The sequence below is a fragment of the Eubalaena glacialis genome, chromosome 8 (assembly GCF_028564815.1).
Source record: "Eubalaena glacialis isolate mEubGla1 chromosome 8, mEubGla1.1.hap2.+ XY, whole genome shotgun sequence".
Taxonomy (NCBI): domain Eukaryota; kingdom Metazoa; phylum Chordata; class Mammalia; order Artiodactyla; family Balaenidae; genus Eubalaena; species Eubalaena glacialis.
In genome coordinates, this window is record NC_083723.1 from 53,406,538 (window position 1) to 53,424,862 (window position 18,325).

The 18,325-nt window shown below is 38.5% G+C and overlaps 1 protein-coding gene across 1 annotated transcript in view; it reads right to left on the reverse strand.

Annotated features, from left to right (window-relative positions):
• DNAH11 (dynein axonemal heavy chain 11) overlaps positions 1-18,325 on the reverse strand; it is a 335,383-nt gene that overhangs the window by 156,922 nt on the left and 160,136 nt on the right. The window contains 6 exon segments of the mRNA XM_061198505.1: positions 7,176-7,324; positions 8,604-8,754; positions 10,707-10,843; positions 13,125-13,202; positions 14,028-14,222; positions 15,447-15,539. Coding sequence (XP_061054488.1) covers positions 7,176-7,324; positions 8,604-8,754; positions 10,707-10,843; positions 13,125-13,202; positions 14,028-14,222; positions 15,447-15,539 — 803 coding nt within the window.

Genomic DNA, 18,325 nt, shown 5'->3' on the forward strand with positions numbered 1-18,325 from the left:
ATGCAGGTGTTAGGTAGTGGGAATGAAGGCATGAAGGCCACACCTACCCCTCAGCTACTCATTTTACTCTTCATAAGCCGTCAGAAGTGGAATCTTAGTATCCAGAGCTTATTGCGGGGAGGGGGGCGCAGGGGAGAGAACTGTTTAGGGAGATGGAGCTCTAAGACTGCCTGGGTCTTTATCCATTTACCTTGGGCAAGTCAGTTAACCTCTCTGTGCCTCAAGTTTCTCATCTGTCAATGGAGATGATAATGAAATGCACTTCCTAGGGTTGTTCTGAGCAGCAAACGAGTTCTCATGTATTAAGTGCTTACATTAACACCTGGCGTATAACAAATTCTCAATCAGTGCTACTCATTAGCACAGAGTTGGTGGATTTGGGAGAAGTGGGTTCAGATCCTGGCTCTGCCTCTCTGATCATCTCCTAAAGACAGTATGTTCCGTAGGGCTTAAGAGTTGGTAGGCAGTGCCCTGATGCATGTAACAAATTCTACCCCTACTCCCCACCCCTGTCTTTGGTCTCTGTGGGGTCAGAAGGCTGTGCAGGGATAACTAGGAGCTGCAGTGTCAGCACAGCCCCAAGAGGGGGAAGTGGTCTTTGCACTTAGGGGACATGTAATAGCTACTTCATTGACCCACGTCGGCAGTAGCCAAAGTTTCAAAGGGAGAGCCGACCAGGCCCACGAGCAAATGATGCTGTTGTACCAATTACGTCCACAAATAAGAAAGTGAGTTCAATCAAACCAGGAGACGTTGTAAAAGCTGATCCTGACCGGGGGGAAAAAAACAACAAACCAAAATGACCTCTGCTAGAGGTCAAGCACACCACACAGCATTGGAAGTTAAAAAAAAAAAAAAAGTCTGTATTGTTAAATACGGACAGTTTTAAATTTCATGTATAAATGACTGCTAAATTTAGTAAACATTAAAAGACAGCAAATTATCTTCAGCAATGGCAAAAACTGAAGCTATATTTTTGTATTGTTGGCAATTCCTTTCACCTTACTTCGCATAAAAGTTTCTCATGATTTTTAAAAGATGCTGTAGATTTGAACATGGCCAAATGAAACACACTGCTATCATACAACATACAAGTGAAAATATCATACTTATTTATTCCTTACCTACATAACTGATCACCCACATTGCTGCCCCTGCCTCAGGAAATAGCTACATTATGATGCCTCAATGCATCATCTTAATGCCAACGTCTAGGTCACTAACAGAGAATCTTTGGCTCATCAGTGCTTGCAAATATATTCCATATAAGCAGCTGTGTTGCTCTTCTTCCTTCTCCAGAACTGCTATAGGCACATCACAGGAAGTCTAAAGCCCAGCAGTTTAGAAACTATATAGGTAGCCAAAGTCTTCAGGCTTCTGAAGACTTTTTTTATTTATTACTCTGTAGTCTGGGGTTGGAATCCTGTCATACAGGATAGCAGTAATTCATCAGAATTCTCCATAGTTTGCCCCTCACAGCTACAGATGGGTTTTCTATTATTCACAGTGGCCTGGAAAATAGCAGAAGTTAAAAGGACCCACAGATCAGGAGTGTACATTGATGATTTCTGAATCTGTATGTTTACACATTTAAACGATATCCAAAGATGAAAGGATGGGATTGCAGGGGTAGAAGACAACAAGCTTATCCAATGCAGGTGAGAGAATGAGTGACACAAAGGCAAAAGAATATTTTCAGCTAAATTATTACAGAAATACAAATCAAAACTACAATGAGGTACCACCTCACACTGGTCAGAATGGCCATAATTAAAAAGTCTACAAATAATAAATGTTGGCTAGGATAGGGAGAAAAGGGAACCCTCCTACACTGTTGGTGGGGATGTAAATTGGTACAGCCACTATGGAAAACAGTATGGAGATTTCTCAAAAAAACTAAAAATAGAATTGCCATATGATCCAGCAATCCCACTCCTGGGCATATATCAGGACAAAAATATAATTCGAAAAAAGACATGCACCCCTGTGTTCATAGCAGCACTATTCACAATAGCCAAGACATGGAAACAACCTAAATGTCCATTGACAGGTGAATGGATAAAGAAGACGTGGTATATATATACAGTGGAATATTACTCAGCTGTTAAAAGAAAGAAAGAAAGAAAGAATGCCATTTGCAGCAGCAACATGGATGGACCTAGAGATTATTATACTAAGTGAAGTCAGTCAGAAAGAGAGACAAATACCATACGGTATCACTTATATGTGGAATATAAAATATGACACAAATGAACTTATCTATCAATACAAAATAGAAACAGACTCATAGACACAGAGAACAGACTTGTGGTTGCCATGGGGGAGGGATGGATTGGGAGTTTGGGATTGGCAGAGGCAAACTAATACATATATATGTATAACTTAATCACTTTGCTGTATGCCCGAAACTAACACAACATTGTAAATCAACTACACTTCAATAAAGTCAATTTTTAAAAAAGGAGTATTTTCAGCTAAAGTAATAGAGGAAAAAGTATGATCTCAAGTTGTGGCTACCAAAAGTTATCTTCCAGGAATCAGACAAAATACCAGAAATACTCCTGCGTTTTCCTAACATTATGTACAAGCCATGCGATACACAGTTTGGTAGATCTCATTTTCAGTTATGCTCACCTTGAATAATTTTAATAATTTAAATAATTATAAATGAATTTAATTCATTACCTGTTTGTTTTTCCTTTTCCGTGCATTTTATTCTTTTCTACTAGAAAAACTTCTCACTGATCATAATCTTCAGAAATTTTCTTCTAACTCCTGCTTTCTCTATTATCTCAAGATCTCAACAGACATACATGAACTGTCTAGGATTCTTCCAGTAAACTTACTTAGAACTCAGAATTAAAATAGTATTTGATTTCTAGAGCTAGTCACATAATGATGTGATTTTAAGGATGCTGTTTGACCTCATACCTGTAAAATGTGGACATAAAATTATACTTTTAAATAGCTCAGTGAATTTTAACAAAAATATTCCAAGTAGCTTAAGCAATAATTGCACTCTATTTAGTCCCACAGAGATACTATGAACCCCACAGAGATACTATGAACATAGTATTTCATAATCTCTTCTATCCAAAATACCTTATCAGTTCCCATAATATGAATTAAGAAAATATATATCCTAACTCTGTTCACTGAAGGGTCTAGAAGCAATGACATACCAGTGGCAATGAGCCCTCCTAGCATCCCTATCTTGGATTCTAAATACCACTCCTTATACAAAAAGCAGTCACTTCCAGCTCCTTAGAGAAATGGGTGAAAGAAGCGTGGGGGAAGTAAAGTCTGAGATGAGCCAGAAGCATCTGCGTTAGCCAGAAAGCAAAGTGCTCAAAGACTTAGGAGAACAAGTACAAAAGAACATGCAAGGGGCTGGCTTGAAGGGGGTCCTGCTGGCAAAATTTAGGGCAACTTGAGCATGCAAAAGAATACTGTTGGCAATGAATCATAACCCACTGAACTAAGACAAAAGAAGCCATGAATAGAAAATGACACTCCTCAAAAAGAAAAAAGGAAGGGGGGAGAGTGAAAAAGAGAGAGAAAAAGGAAGGAAGGGAGGAAGGAGAGTAGAAGGGAAGAAGAGAAAAAGTTCTTTACTAAAAATGTCACCTAATATATGGAGACAGAAGGGTTGACCCACTTTGTAACCACCAATGGGTTATTCTTCGAAATGTCTGGCTTGTTCTCTTCAAAACTGTAAATGTCATGACAGGAAAAGGTGGGTGGATATTCTAGATTAAAGGAGAAAACAGAGATAAGTAGATGCAATTCATGGTCCTTGTTTTGATGCTGGATTTTTTTAAAAAGCTACAGAGGAAATTCCCAGGGTAGCTGGGAAATTGTGAAAAATTACTGTTTGTTTTGATAGTATTATATCAAAGATGAATTTCTTAGGTATGTTAATTGAATTATGTTCATATAGGAGAATACCCTAGTTCTTAGGAGAGAGATGCTGAAGTACTTAGGGATGAACTGTCAATGTCTCCAACTTACTTTCAGATAATTCAGCAAAAATAAATAAAAGTAGAAAATATAGGGGACTACCCTGGTGGCGCAGTGGATAAGGCTCCGTGCTTTCAATGCAGGGGGCCCGGGTTCGATCCCTGGCCAGGGAACTAGGTGCCACATACATGCCGCAACTAAGAGTTCACATGCCACGACTAAGTAGCCCACTTGCTGCAACTAAGGAGCCCGCGAGCCACAGCTAAGACCCGGTGCAACCAAATAAATAAATAAATATAAAAAAATAAAATATATGTCTCTCTCTGCCTGTGAGAGGGAGTGTATGTACAGCCAAAGGAAAGTAAATTGGGTAAAACTGTAAAAATTGATGACTGCAGGAAAAGAGTGCATGGAAAAGAGTACAATGTACTACCTACCACCTTTTCAATTTTTCTATATTTTTGAACACTTTCGAATTAAAAAGTCAGGGAAAATTGAGACAGATACTGGTTTGGGAAATTAGGTTGATAACTACATTGATCTCAGAAGGTAATTAGGGATTAAATGAGTCAATACATGTAAAGCTATCACATTTTTAATATTATGACATTAAAGTAAGGTAATAAATTATCCAATAAATATGGAGTTAAAAATATACCACCCCCAACTTGAAATAGCCACTTTTTGGTAGTTCATGGAAAGTTTCTGGCAGTAGGAGGTAAAAATATAAAAATATCCTTTACAGAAGATTCCCATTATTTTGGATAATGACCTGGATGGACCCTTTGGTCACACATATGAAAATTAAAACCTACCCGTTGATCTTAAATTTAAAAAAACCTCCATGAAAATAAAATCTAATGGTGAAGAGGGGTTTAACTTTCTCAAGAATGTAAACTGGGTGACTCTTTTGCCAAACTGTGACCTTTGACTTACGAGATAAAAGTCTTTCTTGAAATGGGGATTTAGACTGCTTTTGTTAGCACAAATCTCCGTTATGTTATTAAAACTGAACTACAGAGACCTTGGGAACTGTGAGATTCACTACTGAAATCAGACCACACCAGTGGGGGTGAGGGGTACAAGACTGCCTCTGCTCTCCAGAGGGAGAGTCAAGGGGCACTGGAGATTCTCCGTCAGCTAGCCCCCGATCAATAGAAGCATCCTAGGAGATAGTCAAAATCCTAGGTGGGGAAAGGAGCTATTAGCTCAAGAAGAACTCTCCATTTTAGAGTTTTAAAAATCACTCCCTCCCCTAGCCAATGAAGGTTTACCTTCACAGGAACCTGGGTATGGCTCTACTTGGCTGCTGAGCTAGAGGATGAGACTTTTAGTAAATAAATCAGTACACAGAAAAGTAGCCTGGAGGAGTGCATGAGTCAGGCACCTGGCAGGGAATGATTAGGATAATAGAGAAGGATCAATAAAAGGACTATTGGCAAAGGTGTGGGCGGAAGCAGGGAAACTGGACAGGGGAGTGCCATGTCATGGGGTGATGGCTGAGAAATGGTGAGAGCACCCGCGGCCGCAGGGACAAGAGAATGAAGGGCTATCGGAACCTGGAAGCAAAGAATCTCATGGAGAGATTTACGAGGACCTGCTGATGAAGGTCACGGTCATCCTGATGTACTCCTGCAGGGAGGGAGCCAAGGGAATGAATAGCCTGACCTCACTCTCTTTTCTCCCTCTCATTTCCTGCCAGGGCTCCTCATTGGCCAAACCAACCAGAAGCCAGAGGGCAAGGAGCCCATTGATGTGGTCCACACAGGATGGCCGCTGGGGGCACAGAGCAGGGTGGAGGGGTAAAGAGAAGATATCTGACACAAGAAACATGCCAGACACCAGCACGTGTTCATGTGCAGAGCTCAGATGTTTCCACAGCGCATAGTGGGAATACGAGAGGGGGTGACAAGGGACCACCAGAATGAATTATGGAAAGTGTAAGCATTTGAAGAGTAAGCAAGTGGGCACAATAAACTTGTCCTAAATCAAAGCATCACCACTGTTCATGTATGCATATTATGTGTATACATACAAACACACAAATGTTCACTAAATGATATACTTATATCTATGTGCTCCATACGAGCTATTATTATTACTTATTCACTTAGTCAACAAATATATGTCTTAACATGTGCAAGGTGTGAACAGGGTAATGTCCAAATAAAAATGACAACTGCATACAGGTGCTAATTTAATGATTTTTAAATTAGCTTAATTAATTAACTTTAAATTTAATTGCTAACATTTTCTTCAAATAATCAAATACATTTTTAGCATTCTTAGAAACCTAAGATTAAAAAAAAAATGTTCACAAAAACAACAAAGGACCCAAACAACTAGATTAAAAAATAGGCAAAGGACTGAAATGGGCATTTCTCCAAAGAAAATATACAAATGGCCAATAAACACATGAAAAGATGCTCAAATGATTAATCATTAGAAAAATGTAAATCAAAACTGGAATGAGGTACCATTCCACACCCATTAGGATGGTTATTATAAAAAATAGAGAAAATAACAAGTATTGGTGGGGTCATGCAGAAATTGGAACTCTTGTGCTCTACTGATGGGAATGTAAAATGCAGTAGCTACTAATGGAAAACAGTATGGCGGTTCCTCAAAAAATTTGAAACAGAATTACCATATGATCTAGCCATTCCGCTTGTACATATATGTATCAAAAATAACTGAAAGCTGGGACTCAAAGAGATTATGCCCGTGTTCACAGAAGTATTATTTTCAACAGTCAAAAGGGAGAAGCAGCCCAAGTATCTACAGAAGGATGAATGGATAAACAATATGAGATATATATATCTCTACCCAATGGAATATCATTCAGCTTTGAAAAGGAAGGACATTCCGGCACCTGCTGTAACATGCATGAACTTTGAAGACATTATGCTAAGTGAAATAAGCCCAGCACAAAAAGACAATTACTATATGATTCAATTTATAAGAAGCACCTAGAGTATTCAAATTCATAGAGAGAAAGTAGAAAGGAGGTGGGGACGCTGGGAGGGCTACTGCTTAGTGCATATGGGGCTTCAGTTTGGGAAGATGCAAAAGGTTCTGGAGATGGATGGTAATGATGGTTGTACAACAACGTGAATGTACTCAATGCCACTGAACTTTACACTTAAAAATGGTTAAAATGGTAAATTCGATACTCATGTATATTTTACCACAATTAAAATAAAAGCAGTACTCACGGATTCCAGCCTAAATCTTGTGGGTTCACGTATAGAATACCAGCCCTGGAAACAGTAGCTGGGGTTGCTGTCCTTAAGTGATGAACCTCGAAGAGCAGCCTCATAGAGGGAGTGAGAGCTATGCGTTCATTGCTGGCCAAGGTCAGCACCTGGACAGAGCAGCACAGCACAAAAGTGTCCATTTCATTAGGCAGCAAAGGCAAGGCTGCTAACTTTCCAAAACAGCACAAAATCCTTCCCCCGGGAGAAGTGCCAAAGGCTGTGAGCTCACTGCCTGAGTTAGAAATTCAGTCTGAATATATATAGGATGGATAAACAACAAGGTCGTACTGGATATCACAGGGAACTATATTCAGTATCCCGTGATAAACCATCACGGAAAAGAATGTGTGTATATATATATATATATATATGCATAACTGACTTTGCTGTACAGCAGTAATTAACACAACATTGTAACTCAACTATCCTTCCATTTAAAAAATGTTGTTTGTTTCAAAAACAAAAACAAATAAAAAACAAACCAACAATGAAATGCAGTCTGAATAAAGATCTCAGTTCATCCTCAGGGGAGCTCGCTGACCCCTGAGGAACAAACTTACCAACATGGACTCACTCATGCCAACCTTTAAAAAACTGTGGTAATTATTACTAAATATAAGACCCTTGTTTTAAGAGTTGATTACATAAAAAGGCCTGAATGCCATAAAAAATAAACTTTATTTAGAATATGAACTATCACAATTTAAAATTGTCCTATAGAAACTCATGCAAGTATAAGGATCTTAGACCTGTATTTTATGATAGACAATGTCTTGGTTCAGAAAACAGTAATTACTCTTAGGTTAAGGGGGTTACTACTACTATTCTATAGCAATGACAATTAATGATTTCTTTCTCCTGACCCTAACAGTAGACCTTGTGTTGCTTCAATGGTGTCTCACGGACCTGTACCTTCACCTTTTGTTTTTGCTGGAAATTCTGGATTAACCATGGCAAAATGCTTAGGAATGCATACTCAAATCTGTAGCCATAGGAACTACTTAATTTCAAGAGCTAAATTTAGCCAGTTAACATAGGGCACAAACTCATTCTTTTATTACCCAAGTAGTCCATACTTAAAGAGAAGATATAATAATAATTTACGCCTAGCTCTTAGAAAATGGTAAGATGTGGATGAACTAAATCCTTGGATACATATCTAACTCTCTTTAAAGATGGTTAAATTTATAGACAAGAAAAAATGTATTCCCTTAAATTCTTTAATAGTGAAATTAAGAGAATTACCAGGAAGGTGCCACAGCAAAATAGTAATTACATAAAGAAGATCAGGTTAATGCCTGAAACTGGTATTAAAGTCAACAAGTGAATGGAACTCAGTACACTCCAGGTGTTACATTTAAGGTTTAGCACTGAGGTATTACTCACCTTGTTATCGTCCATGACAGTATTTAGTGATTCAATCCACATGGGATCAATATCGCCATCCAGCACTATCCATTTTGGTCCATCATGCCTAAGATTTGCTTGTTCTCGCAGAATGGATGAGAATAGACCTATAAGTTAAGAGTAAGCAATCCTAATGTATAATGGAGTTGAGTGCTATTTATTTCTAAAACAAATTTGGCTTATTTTTACTGGAAGCTCTTTTATTCAGTGAGTAAATTTGCTATAAGTTTGCCACCTCTTTCAGGTGGGCAAACAGCACTATTTTTTGAGCTATCCCTGAGATCTAGACCAATGGGCAAGTTTTACTTCCATGAGAAGGTTCCTTAACTTCTCAGACTGAGAAACCCCAAATGTCAAATCAAGATGATAGTACCTTCCCTGGAGAACACCTGTGGAGATTTATAGCAGGTGACATACATGAAACTCAAAACTTACACCAAATGAAAATATTAACCTTTTTCATGCACATATATTCAGTATCTATTTTAGGCCAAATATTAATTTATTCCACCTTTCTCCATTCTTCTACATTATTCAAGAGAGATCATTATAAAGCTAAAGTATTCAGAAGTGCGATACATTTCTTTGGGAAATGTGTTCACTGGCATTATAATAAGTTCTCATTATCTCACAAGATGTAAAGATAGAAACATTTAAAATCCAGAGTCCTTTTTGCTAAGTATTATGCGTGTTTCACTGCACATTTAATAGTTGCTGACTGTTCAAAACTCAAGTATATAATACTATGGTGAAAAAAACTGTTTTGAGGCAGGTATGTGGAAGGTTTTGCTTCCTCTGTGAAGCATTTTGTGCAAAGATAAGTGATAGCCTATAGTAGAACCTGCTACCATAATTCATAAAAAAGCCAGAACCCTTTTCTAATGGACACTAATTTGAAAGGCTTCTACATATTTTCAGCATAAACGGATATTATTCCCTTTCTGCCACAGTCCTTAAAAAAAAAAATGAAAGCCTAAGAGAGCAAATTTTGACTGTCCCACAAATTAAGGAAGCAGGGTGTACATGATACTAGGATGGAGAATGATGAGGTCTGCTCCTTTGATAGGGTCATCAGGGAAGTCTTCTCTGATGCGATATTTGACCAGACATTCCAGTAACATAAGGGAGCAAGCCATGCAGGTATCTCCAGTGTTGCAGATGGTGGGAATACCAAGTGCAAAGGCCCGTGACAGGAAGATGCTTGGCGGGTTCAGAGAAGAGCAAGGAGGCCCGAGTGTATGTGTAAGTGAAAGGCAGAGAACAGGAAATGAGATCAGAGATGGGGAAGAGGGACTCAATCACATAGAACCTTGTAGGCTTTGGATAAAGGTTGGATTCTAACGGTGATGAAACACACTGGAAACTGCAAGCAGAGAACTAACATTCTGAAGACCGTCCTCTGTCTGCTGCATGGAAAATGAATTAACGGAGACCCGTGAGGTGCGACACCGCAAATACAGGCAAGAGGTGCTGGTGGCTTGGACTCATCTGGGAGCTGCAGAGAAGGTGAGAAGTACTGGAATACAATACGTATGTTAAAGGTAAGTAAGGCCTATAGGATTTGCTGTGAGGTTAAATGTATGGTGTGAATGTGGGAAAGGACTCAAGGATGATGTCTAGATTAGTGCATTTACGGAAATGAGAATGTGAAAAGTGATTTTAACAAAGGAATCTGCTTGTCCACAAAAGCTTTCAGGGCAAGAAACATGTCCCACTGACTTTTGCCCTGGCACCTAGAATAGCACATGCCTGAAACTCAGTATCTTGTATCAGGTACTTTATAAATGTTCCCTGAGGCATTTGTGTTGACTTCTCTGCTGGTTTACAGGGAGCCCTGATATAATTGATGGGGGATAAAATACACAGCTCTGAGCACAAACCTGCTGAATGCTAATCGACCACTTAATCAAATCTAGTTTTAATTTATAGGTTATAAATGCTGTTGTGAGCTGCTGTATTTCCAATAACGCCAACCCATAAACAGTAAATCTACAACCATGACTAAAATTGGCTTGAACTGAGAAATGATTTTCTGGATTAAAAAAAAAGAAAATTTTAGCACTTCAAAAGGGGAAATACTACTTGCCATCTTTCCATTCTCGGGTAGCATGATGTATGAAACCAAAGAGTTCATCTGTTGTCACAGCTTTGGGGTTTAAGTCATTCCAAATGGGTTTCTGTTTCATGTAAACATATGTTCGGTTCAGTGTTCTCAAAATCTGAAAAAGAAAGAAGGAAAAACGCTAAGAAAATTAATATAATGTAAGCCAAATGGGAAGCAAAAGATTTCTGAAGGGTTTTCCTTAGGCATTATATGTTCCTAGATATTCTGTGTATATTGAGAATGGGAAAAAATTTACATGTGCACATTTTCATTCACATCTTGAAAAATTTAATCCCACAACCTCTGAGGATCAGTTCACCTGATTCTTTCAAGAGAAAGTCACTATCAACTGAGATTTTTAACCATGTGTGCAAAGTAAAGGACTATATGTAAATGTGCTCCTGTACATGTTATTAAAATCCACTCTGCCTGTATTATTTAGATTGTTCTTAAAATTTAGCCTGCATCCAAAGTGCTTAGAGGGTATTAAAACAGACTAATGGACCCGATCTCAGAGTTTCTAATTTAGCAGGTCTTGCGTAGGACTGATTTGTGTTCTAAGAAGGTCCCAGGTGATGCCTAGGATGCTGGTCTAGACATGCTTTGAGACCTAGCGACCTAGAACAATAGTTCTCAAGAGGAGATCATCTTGACTTGGGGGAAGAGGACGTGCTTCTGGGCATCTCGTGGGCAGAGGCCAGGGGTGCTGCTCAACGTCCTGCAGTGAAAGAGCAGCCCCCAGGACAAAGAGTTATCTGGTACAGATGTCAATAGTGCTGAGGTTGAGAAAGCCCTGTTCTAGGTAATTGAGGAAAAGAAGGCTTGGTGATAAGAATTCACAGGATAGGTCCTCTCTGGAGGGTCCAGTGGTTAAGACTCTGTGCTTCCACTGCAGGGGCACAGGTTCTATCCCTGGTTGGGGAACTAAGATTCCGCATGGCACGCAGCACAGTCAATATGGAAACAAAGATAAAAAATAAATTTAAAAAGTGTAAAAAATTAAATAAAAAGAATTCTCAGGATAGGTGCTTAATACTTGTCTATTTAATTAATTGACACCTTAACCCAAATATCTGCCCAACTATCCTTTCTGCTTTCTCTGAAAAGCCATGGCTTTTATTTTAGATATTATCATCCTGATCTCCTCTCACAGGGGTTTAAAGGACTGATAAACAATTGCCAAATACTTTAGAATAATCAGTTGCTAAATAACATGGCCCAAGCTTTGGTGCTCTAGTTCTATAAGCTTAAGCAAAGGTTGAATAGAACGGAATCAATGAAGACTAGATGAAAGAAATTGAATGTCTTAGAAATATTAAGCTTCTATTTTTAGAAACCATTAATCTACTGAAAATTATAGAATTTAATTTTATCCTTCCTTGCACCATGGCTCACATCTGAAACTTACTTTAACAAAATAATTACAGGTCTATCAGTTATCTACTTTACAATTTCAATGATCACATTTTTCAGTAGAAAAAGCCCTATACAGGGCTTCCTTTTACACGTATTCCACTTTGGGTTCTGACCTAAATACTGGCAAGTTCTATAGACACCCACGCTCTAAAGTCTCATATGCCCACTCTGCTTATTTTTAGTTGCTGGTTACTAAATATGTTTATACCCAAGCACCCTCAGTTAAAATGCATGCAGTTCTGCATATACTGTCTGCCAAGCAAGAAAATAAGTATGTTGCCAGGACTGTCAGTAAGACCAAACAAAATCAAGCAGTGAACTAAAAATGGGGATAATAACACCCATGGCCTATCATCGTTGTGCAGAGTAAATCACACATGATGCACCTAGCAGAGTACATAATAAGTACTTCAAAAATGTAGTTTTTGCTTCCTCCCTTTCTTTTCAAGTTTTGTTTTGGCCTTATAGAGGGCTATATTTCTGGGGGAGTATTGAAGAAAACTATTTGGGTTTTTCTTAATGATATGGGGAGGAGACACTAGGATAACTTGGGAAATATAAGAAAATAGTTTTGATCAATGTGGGTAGGGCCACACCAATCCTATAAGCCAGGTATCTTATTCTAGAGTCTCTCAATATGTTTACTTTGGATAAAAGAATTCAGGTATATTATTGAAAGATGCATAGAGCAGGATGGCATGCATCTAAGTTAGTGAATAGGATGCTATCTCACGTGGAAAGCCCAATCTTCCCTCAGTTTACTGATTTGAATGTAGTGTTCTACTAGCTCCTCTCTCCCTGCTCCCAGTATAAAGGAAGAGGGTCAAGTGATCAAATAGCAATGTTAGAGTCTCAGATCCTAACCCAAAATTATGAGCAACTTCACTGAAGGGAACTCTCAAATAGACGTGAATGTAGGTCTCCCACCCCGCGCAATTTTGTTCCTTTCACGGCTGAAAGCTAACAGGCGTTGACTATACCTTGCTCTTTCCCGTGCCTGCGTTTCCAACGACAAAGACAGAGTGTCGCAAGGCCAACAGCTCCTCAAGCTGGACCACCTGCAGACCAAACAGCCACACACTAGTTTCCTTTAATGAGTTTGTGATTTTAAAAAAATCTGCCCATTTTCACCCAGTTCTTTCCTTACAACTTGAGCCAGCCCCCACTGACGGCATTATATTCCTGGAAAGTTAGAAAAGATGACAAGGGCAAAGTATAGTTGCTCCCAGATCTCTCAACGTAGAGTATGGGGATGAGGATGAAGAAAAACCATTACTCGGTGAGTCAGTGACACAGGCAGAAGTGAAGTACAGAGGTACTTGGTACATGGCAGGGGTTAGTTACAAAAATCAATGACTCTTCATGAAGTGTGACCAGAAACAGCATACGGCCAACATCATCTACAACTGACTAATGACTTATATCCTTTGAAATATCTATAACAGATAATCTGTATGTATTTTAACATCCATGTATTCACTACACCCCAAACGAGTGAGCATATGCACAAGCCTTTGATAACTCAGGTGATATCATACGTTTCTCCCCCATTACAAGCATGTGCTAATGACTTTCTTTCCAACTTTCTCTAAGATGGAGAGAAAAGAGACCAAAATTAATTTTTGGTGCACATCACCAAGAAGAACCAAGGAGTTTTATAAACTAATGAAAAGTCTGCTTACATTGAAAACCATGACTTACCCTCTCTGTGTTTTCACCTTCTCACAGAATGGGACTATATTAGAATGCTTGGATGTATATATTAAGAGCATCTTAAAGTCAGTGTAATATGTAAGTTAATGTTTTGGTTGAGTATCACTTAACCACAGTTACTGTCAATGCACCTCCCAAGGGCTGCCATGACAAGGAAATGATCCTTTTACTTTGAGGATGAAGCTTTCCTCGGGCTGCAGGCGGAGCTCCACGGTGGACTGCCTGACCATCTGTTCAAAGTGGGGCACTCTCCTCCGGGGCACATCCAGGGCTGGAAACAGGTCACCAACCAGGCCCAAAAACACAGGGATGTCATCAGTCACTATTTTAGGCATATTGAAGTCCCTTAATGCTCTCATGAGTACCTAGAAAGGAAAAGAGAAAACATTTCATAAAAAAGCCAATACAAGGTCTAACAAACACCTAAACAGCTAAAGATGTAATCATGAGATAGATACTGTTCTCTATTAGAATGGCATTCTATGTACAGGGAGGGTAGCTGCTTACAAGGTCATATATCAGAACAGCAGAAAGCTCTGCTGATACCATGGATAACCTCAGACTAAAACCAACGAAGAGGCCCCATTACTCCCTGGATAATGTTTTGATCTTAAGAAAGGGTCTGAGGTACTTCTCTCTGCAATCTTCAAACTCCAGGATGTAAATTAACCAAGCCCATGAGACCGTTTTGTCCAGAATACTCCAAGAATCTCAGAATGATAAACTCAACCCATTTTTAGTTTTGGTTTTTGTTCTATTTTGGCTGAAAACCAAAGAGGGCTTCATATTTTAAAAGCAGTAACTTGAACATCAGAATGACTTTTACAGAAAGAGGTAAATGCATGAAATCTTGACCCAATCATGAATTGTGACTCAGAGGAAGAGAGAGAAAGATTGGAAAAGAGAGGTAGAAAATCACATGATAAATATCCCTTAACATGTAAAGAAACTCACAGGAATAGACCTTTTTCAAAATCTCAAGCCATACTGCATCTTCACACAGGCTGTATATCCATTACTCTCACTACTTGTTTAATAGAGAAAAATGCACGATGTGGGTGCTGTTGTTTTTCCCCATGAAGGACAGTGAGTGGAACATTCCCCTAGTAGCTCTAAATAACCAAATAAATATATCATTGGTGTTAGGTGAGCATCCCCCCGTTGCTTTCTTTAAACATATCTCACATCTCATGAAATGGACATACTTTCTTCCATTAGATTATGTCTTCATGGACTTTTTCAGGATTAATATCCCAACTCAATCAGATTTTCTAAATGTTCCTCAGAGAAAATCAAACATTGATTACTGAATTATTTATGATCGCCAAAATACTTTTTGTGGCTGATATTTCAGAAGCACTTATAAAATCACATTTTCTTTCATATATTCATATCCTTTTACTCAAGAATACTTGTGGTCTTTTATAACATAAGAAATGCCAGTCCTCAAAATATCCTGTATTAAAAATAGATGTGATGCTTTTAAAAAAGTCGTGCTATGTATGACCCACCATCCAGATATATATACTTTTATTTGTACAAAGCCATTTAGCTATTCACTCAACAAAATCATATTAGCATTGCAGTACCTGATCTTCAGGTCTATTTTTATCTCCTCTTTTCAGGGAGCCAGCTACAACCAAGACAGATTTAATAGCACGAAGTCCCCAATCATAATGATCCTAAAATCAAAACACAGATATATTTTTTCAAAAATTTTATGAGGGAATCAGATTCTCATTCCAGAAGTAAAAGCCAAAAGCTAAAAGAAAAGAGTTCAGATAAATATGTGCCTTAATGATGTAAAATAATATTCTCTTCCCCTCCTTGAAATTGTAAAAACCGTGTCCCTTCAGCGTCCTGCTTCTTTTGCCTGATTCTCCACCTCTGTCAGCAAATCTCTTCTTTCCATAGCGTTTACTTGCAGTATTTGCCCAAGGCTCCATCCGCCTTCCTCCCTCTGTTCTCTCAGTAAGCCTGCCAACTCAGGGCTTCAATTACTCCAGTGTTTTCACTTCCAACCGCAAGCACACTCCTCTTGTTTTCCACCGGCAGCCCTGCTATTCCACGCATTCCCAGCCCTGGATCTCTAATTTCCCTCATTACTCCTTGTTTTAATTTTATTTTTAATTTTTATTGGAGTATAGTTGATTTACAATGTTGTGTTAGTTTCAGGTGTACAGAAAAGTGAATCAGTTACACATATACATATATCCACTCTTTTTTAGATTCTTTTCCCATATAGGTCATTACAGAGTATTGAGTAGAGTTGCCTGTGCTATACAGTATGTCCTTATTAGTTACCTATTTTATATATAGTAGTATGTATATGTCAATCCCAATCTCCCAATTGATCCCTCCCCCCCCACCCCTTACCCCCTGGTAATGATATCATATGATATTGCTTATGTGTGGAATCTAAAAAGAGGGTACAAATGAACTTATCTACAAAACAGAAATAGAGTTACAGATGTAGAAAATAATCACTGAACTTTAATAATCCAGTTTTGACTGTATTAAGTGCCAACATCCAGGCTGGAGCATCTGAGTGATTAAGAAGTGGAATCTACAAAAAGGGGTACAAATGAACTTATCTACAAAACATAAACAGAGTCACAGATGTAGGAAACAGAGTTATGGTTACCAGGGGGTAAGCGGGGGAGGGATAAATTGGGAGATTGGGATTGATATATACACACTACTGTATATAAAATAGATAACTAATAAGGACCTACTGTATAGCACAAGGAACTCTACCCAGTACTCTGTAATGGCCTATATGGGAAAGAATCTAAAAAAGAGTGGATAGGTGTATATGTATGACAGGTTCACTTTGCTGTACACTTGAAACTAACACAACATTATAAATCAACTATACCCCAATAAAAATTAAAAAAAAAAAGTTCAATGATTAAACCAATACCTCTTTGAGACTTCCACATTATCCCTACACGAGATTCCTTCACAGGCTCCGAGCTCCTGGAGCACAAACCCCATGTTGATCTTTTGGCTTCTAGGTCCTAGCACAGCGCACAGCGCACAGCACAGGGCAGGTGGCTCAGGAAAGATACACTGTATTAGCTGACTGACTGTATGTAACCCACCTTCTCTCCTTTGTCTTCTGTCTACAATCCACATAGTAACAACCCTTCTCTCAATGTCTCCCAGCTGTGCATGTGGGAAAGTCACTTAACCTCTCCAAGCCTTACTACCATCATCTATAAAAAGGTAGATTAAAGTATCCACCCACTTCACAAGGTTGCTGAAGTAAAATGAGTTAATGCTTTGTAAGCAGTGAAGCAACACATATAAATGTATATGCTTTTCAGTACATTAATGGATAATAAAATCAATTTAGTGGGTCTTAACCATCATTTTTGTTGGTACTAAAATAGAACAGAATGGAATGAAAAATACCAGGGTGCACTGCAAATAAGGGTAAGAAGTGTTTGGTGAAGACTTTTGTTTCAGTTGTGCTTAGGTGCGTGTGTGTACGCATGTATGTGTATATGCATGTATGTGTATACTGAGTCTCAACAGACAGGTATTTTTTACTGTGGGTCATGGTAAAAATCATTTGAAAGCCACTGATATACAAAGAAGACTAGGGCTTGAAAGGAGGGAAAGAGAGGGTAAAGACGAGGCCAGGGAGATTGGGGAGGGGCTAAGTCATCGTAGTAACACTATTAAATGAGAGGATGTACAAAAAGACACATACACCCCAATGTTCATTGCAGCACTATATACAATAGCCAAGTCACGGAAGCAACCCAAAGGTCCATCGACAGACGAATGGATAAAGGAGATGTGGTACATGTATACAATGGAATACTACTCAGCCATAAAAAAGAATGGCATAATGCCATTTGCAGCAACATGAATGGACCTACAGATTATCATTCTAAGTGAAGTCAGATAGAGAAAGACAAATATTACAGGATATCACTTATATGTGCAATCTAAAATATGACACAAATAAACTTATTTACAAAACAGAAACAGACTTACAGACATAGAAAACAAACTTATGGTTACCAAAGGGGAAAAGGAGGTGGAGAGGGATAAATTTGGAGTTTGGGATTAGCAAATACAAACTACCATATTTCAAACAGATAAACAACAAGGTCCTACTGTATAGCACAGGGAACTATATTCAATATCCTGTAATAACCGATAAGGGAAAAGAATATGAAAAAGATTATGTATGTATGTGTGTGTATATAACAATCACTTTTCTGTACACCAGAAACTAACACAGCATTGTAAATCAACTATACTTCAATTAAAAGAAAAACAAAAAGATGACTTGGTGACACTCCTAGACATTTAAACAGTGCAAACAACCACTAACATAATCTTCACCGTTTTCATCAGGTTATTCCTTTGGTCAAAAATGTCCACCGATTCTTCTCAAATCCATTCCTACAGCTTAGAAAACTATCAGTGGACTGTGTTCCTAACTCAGCTT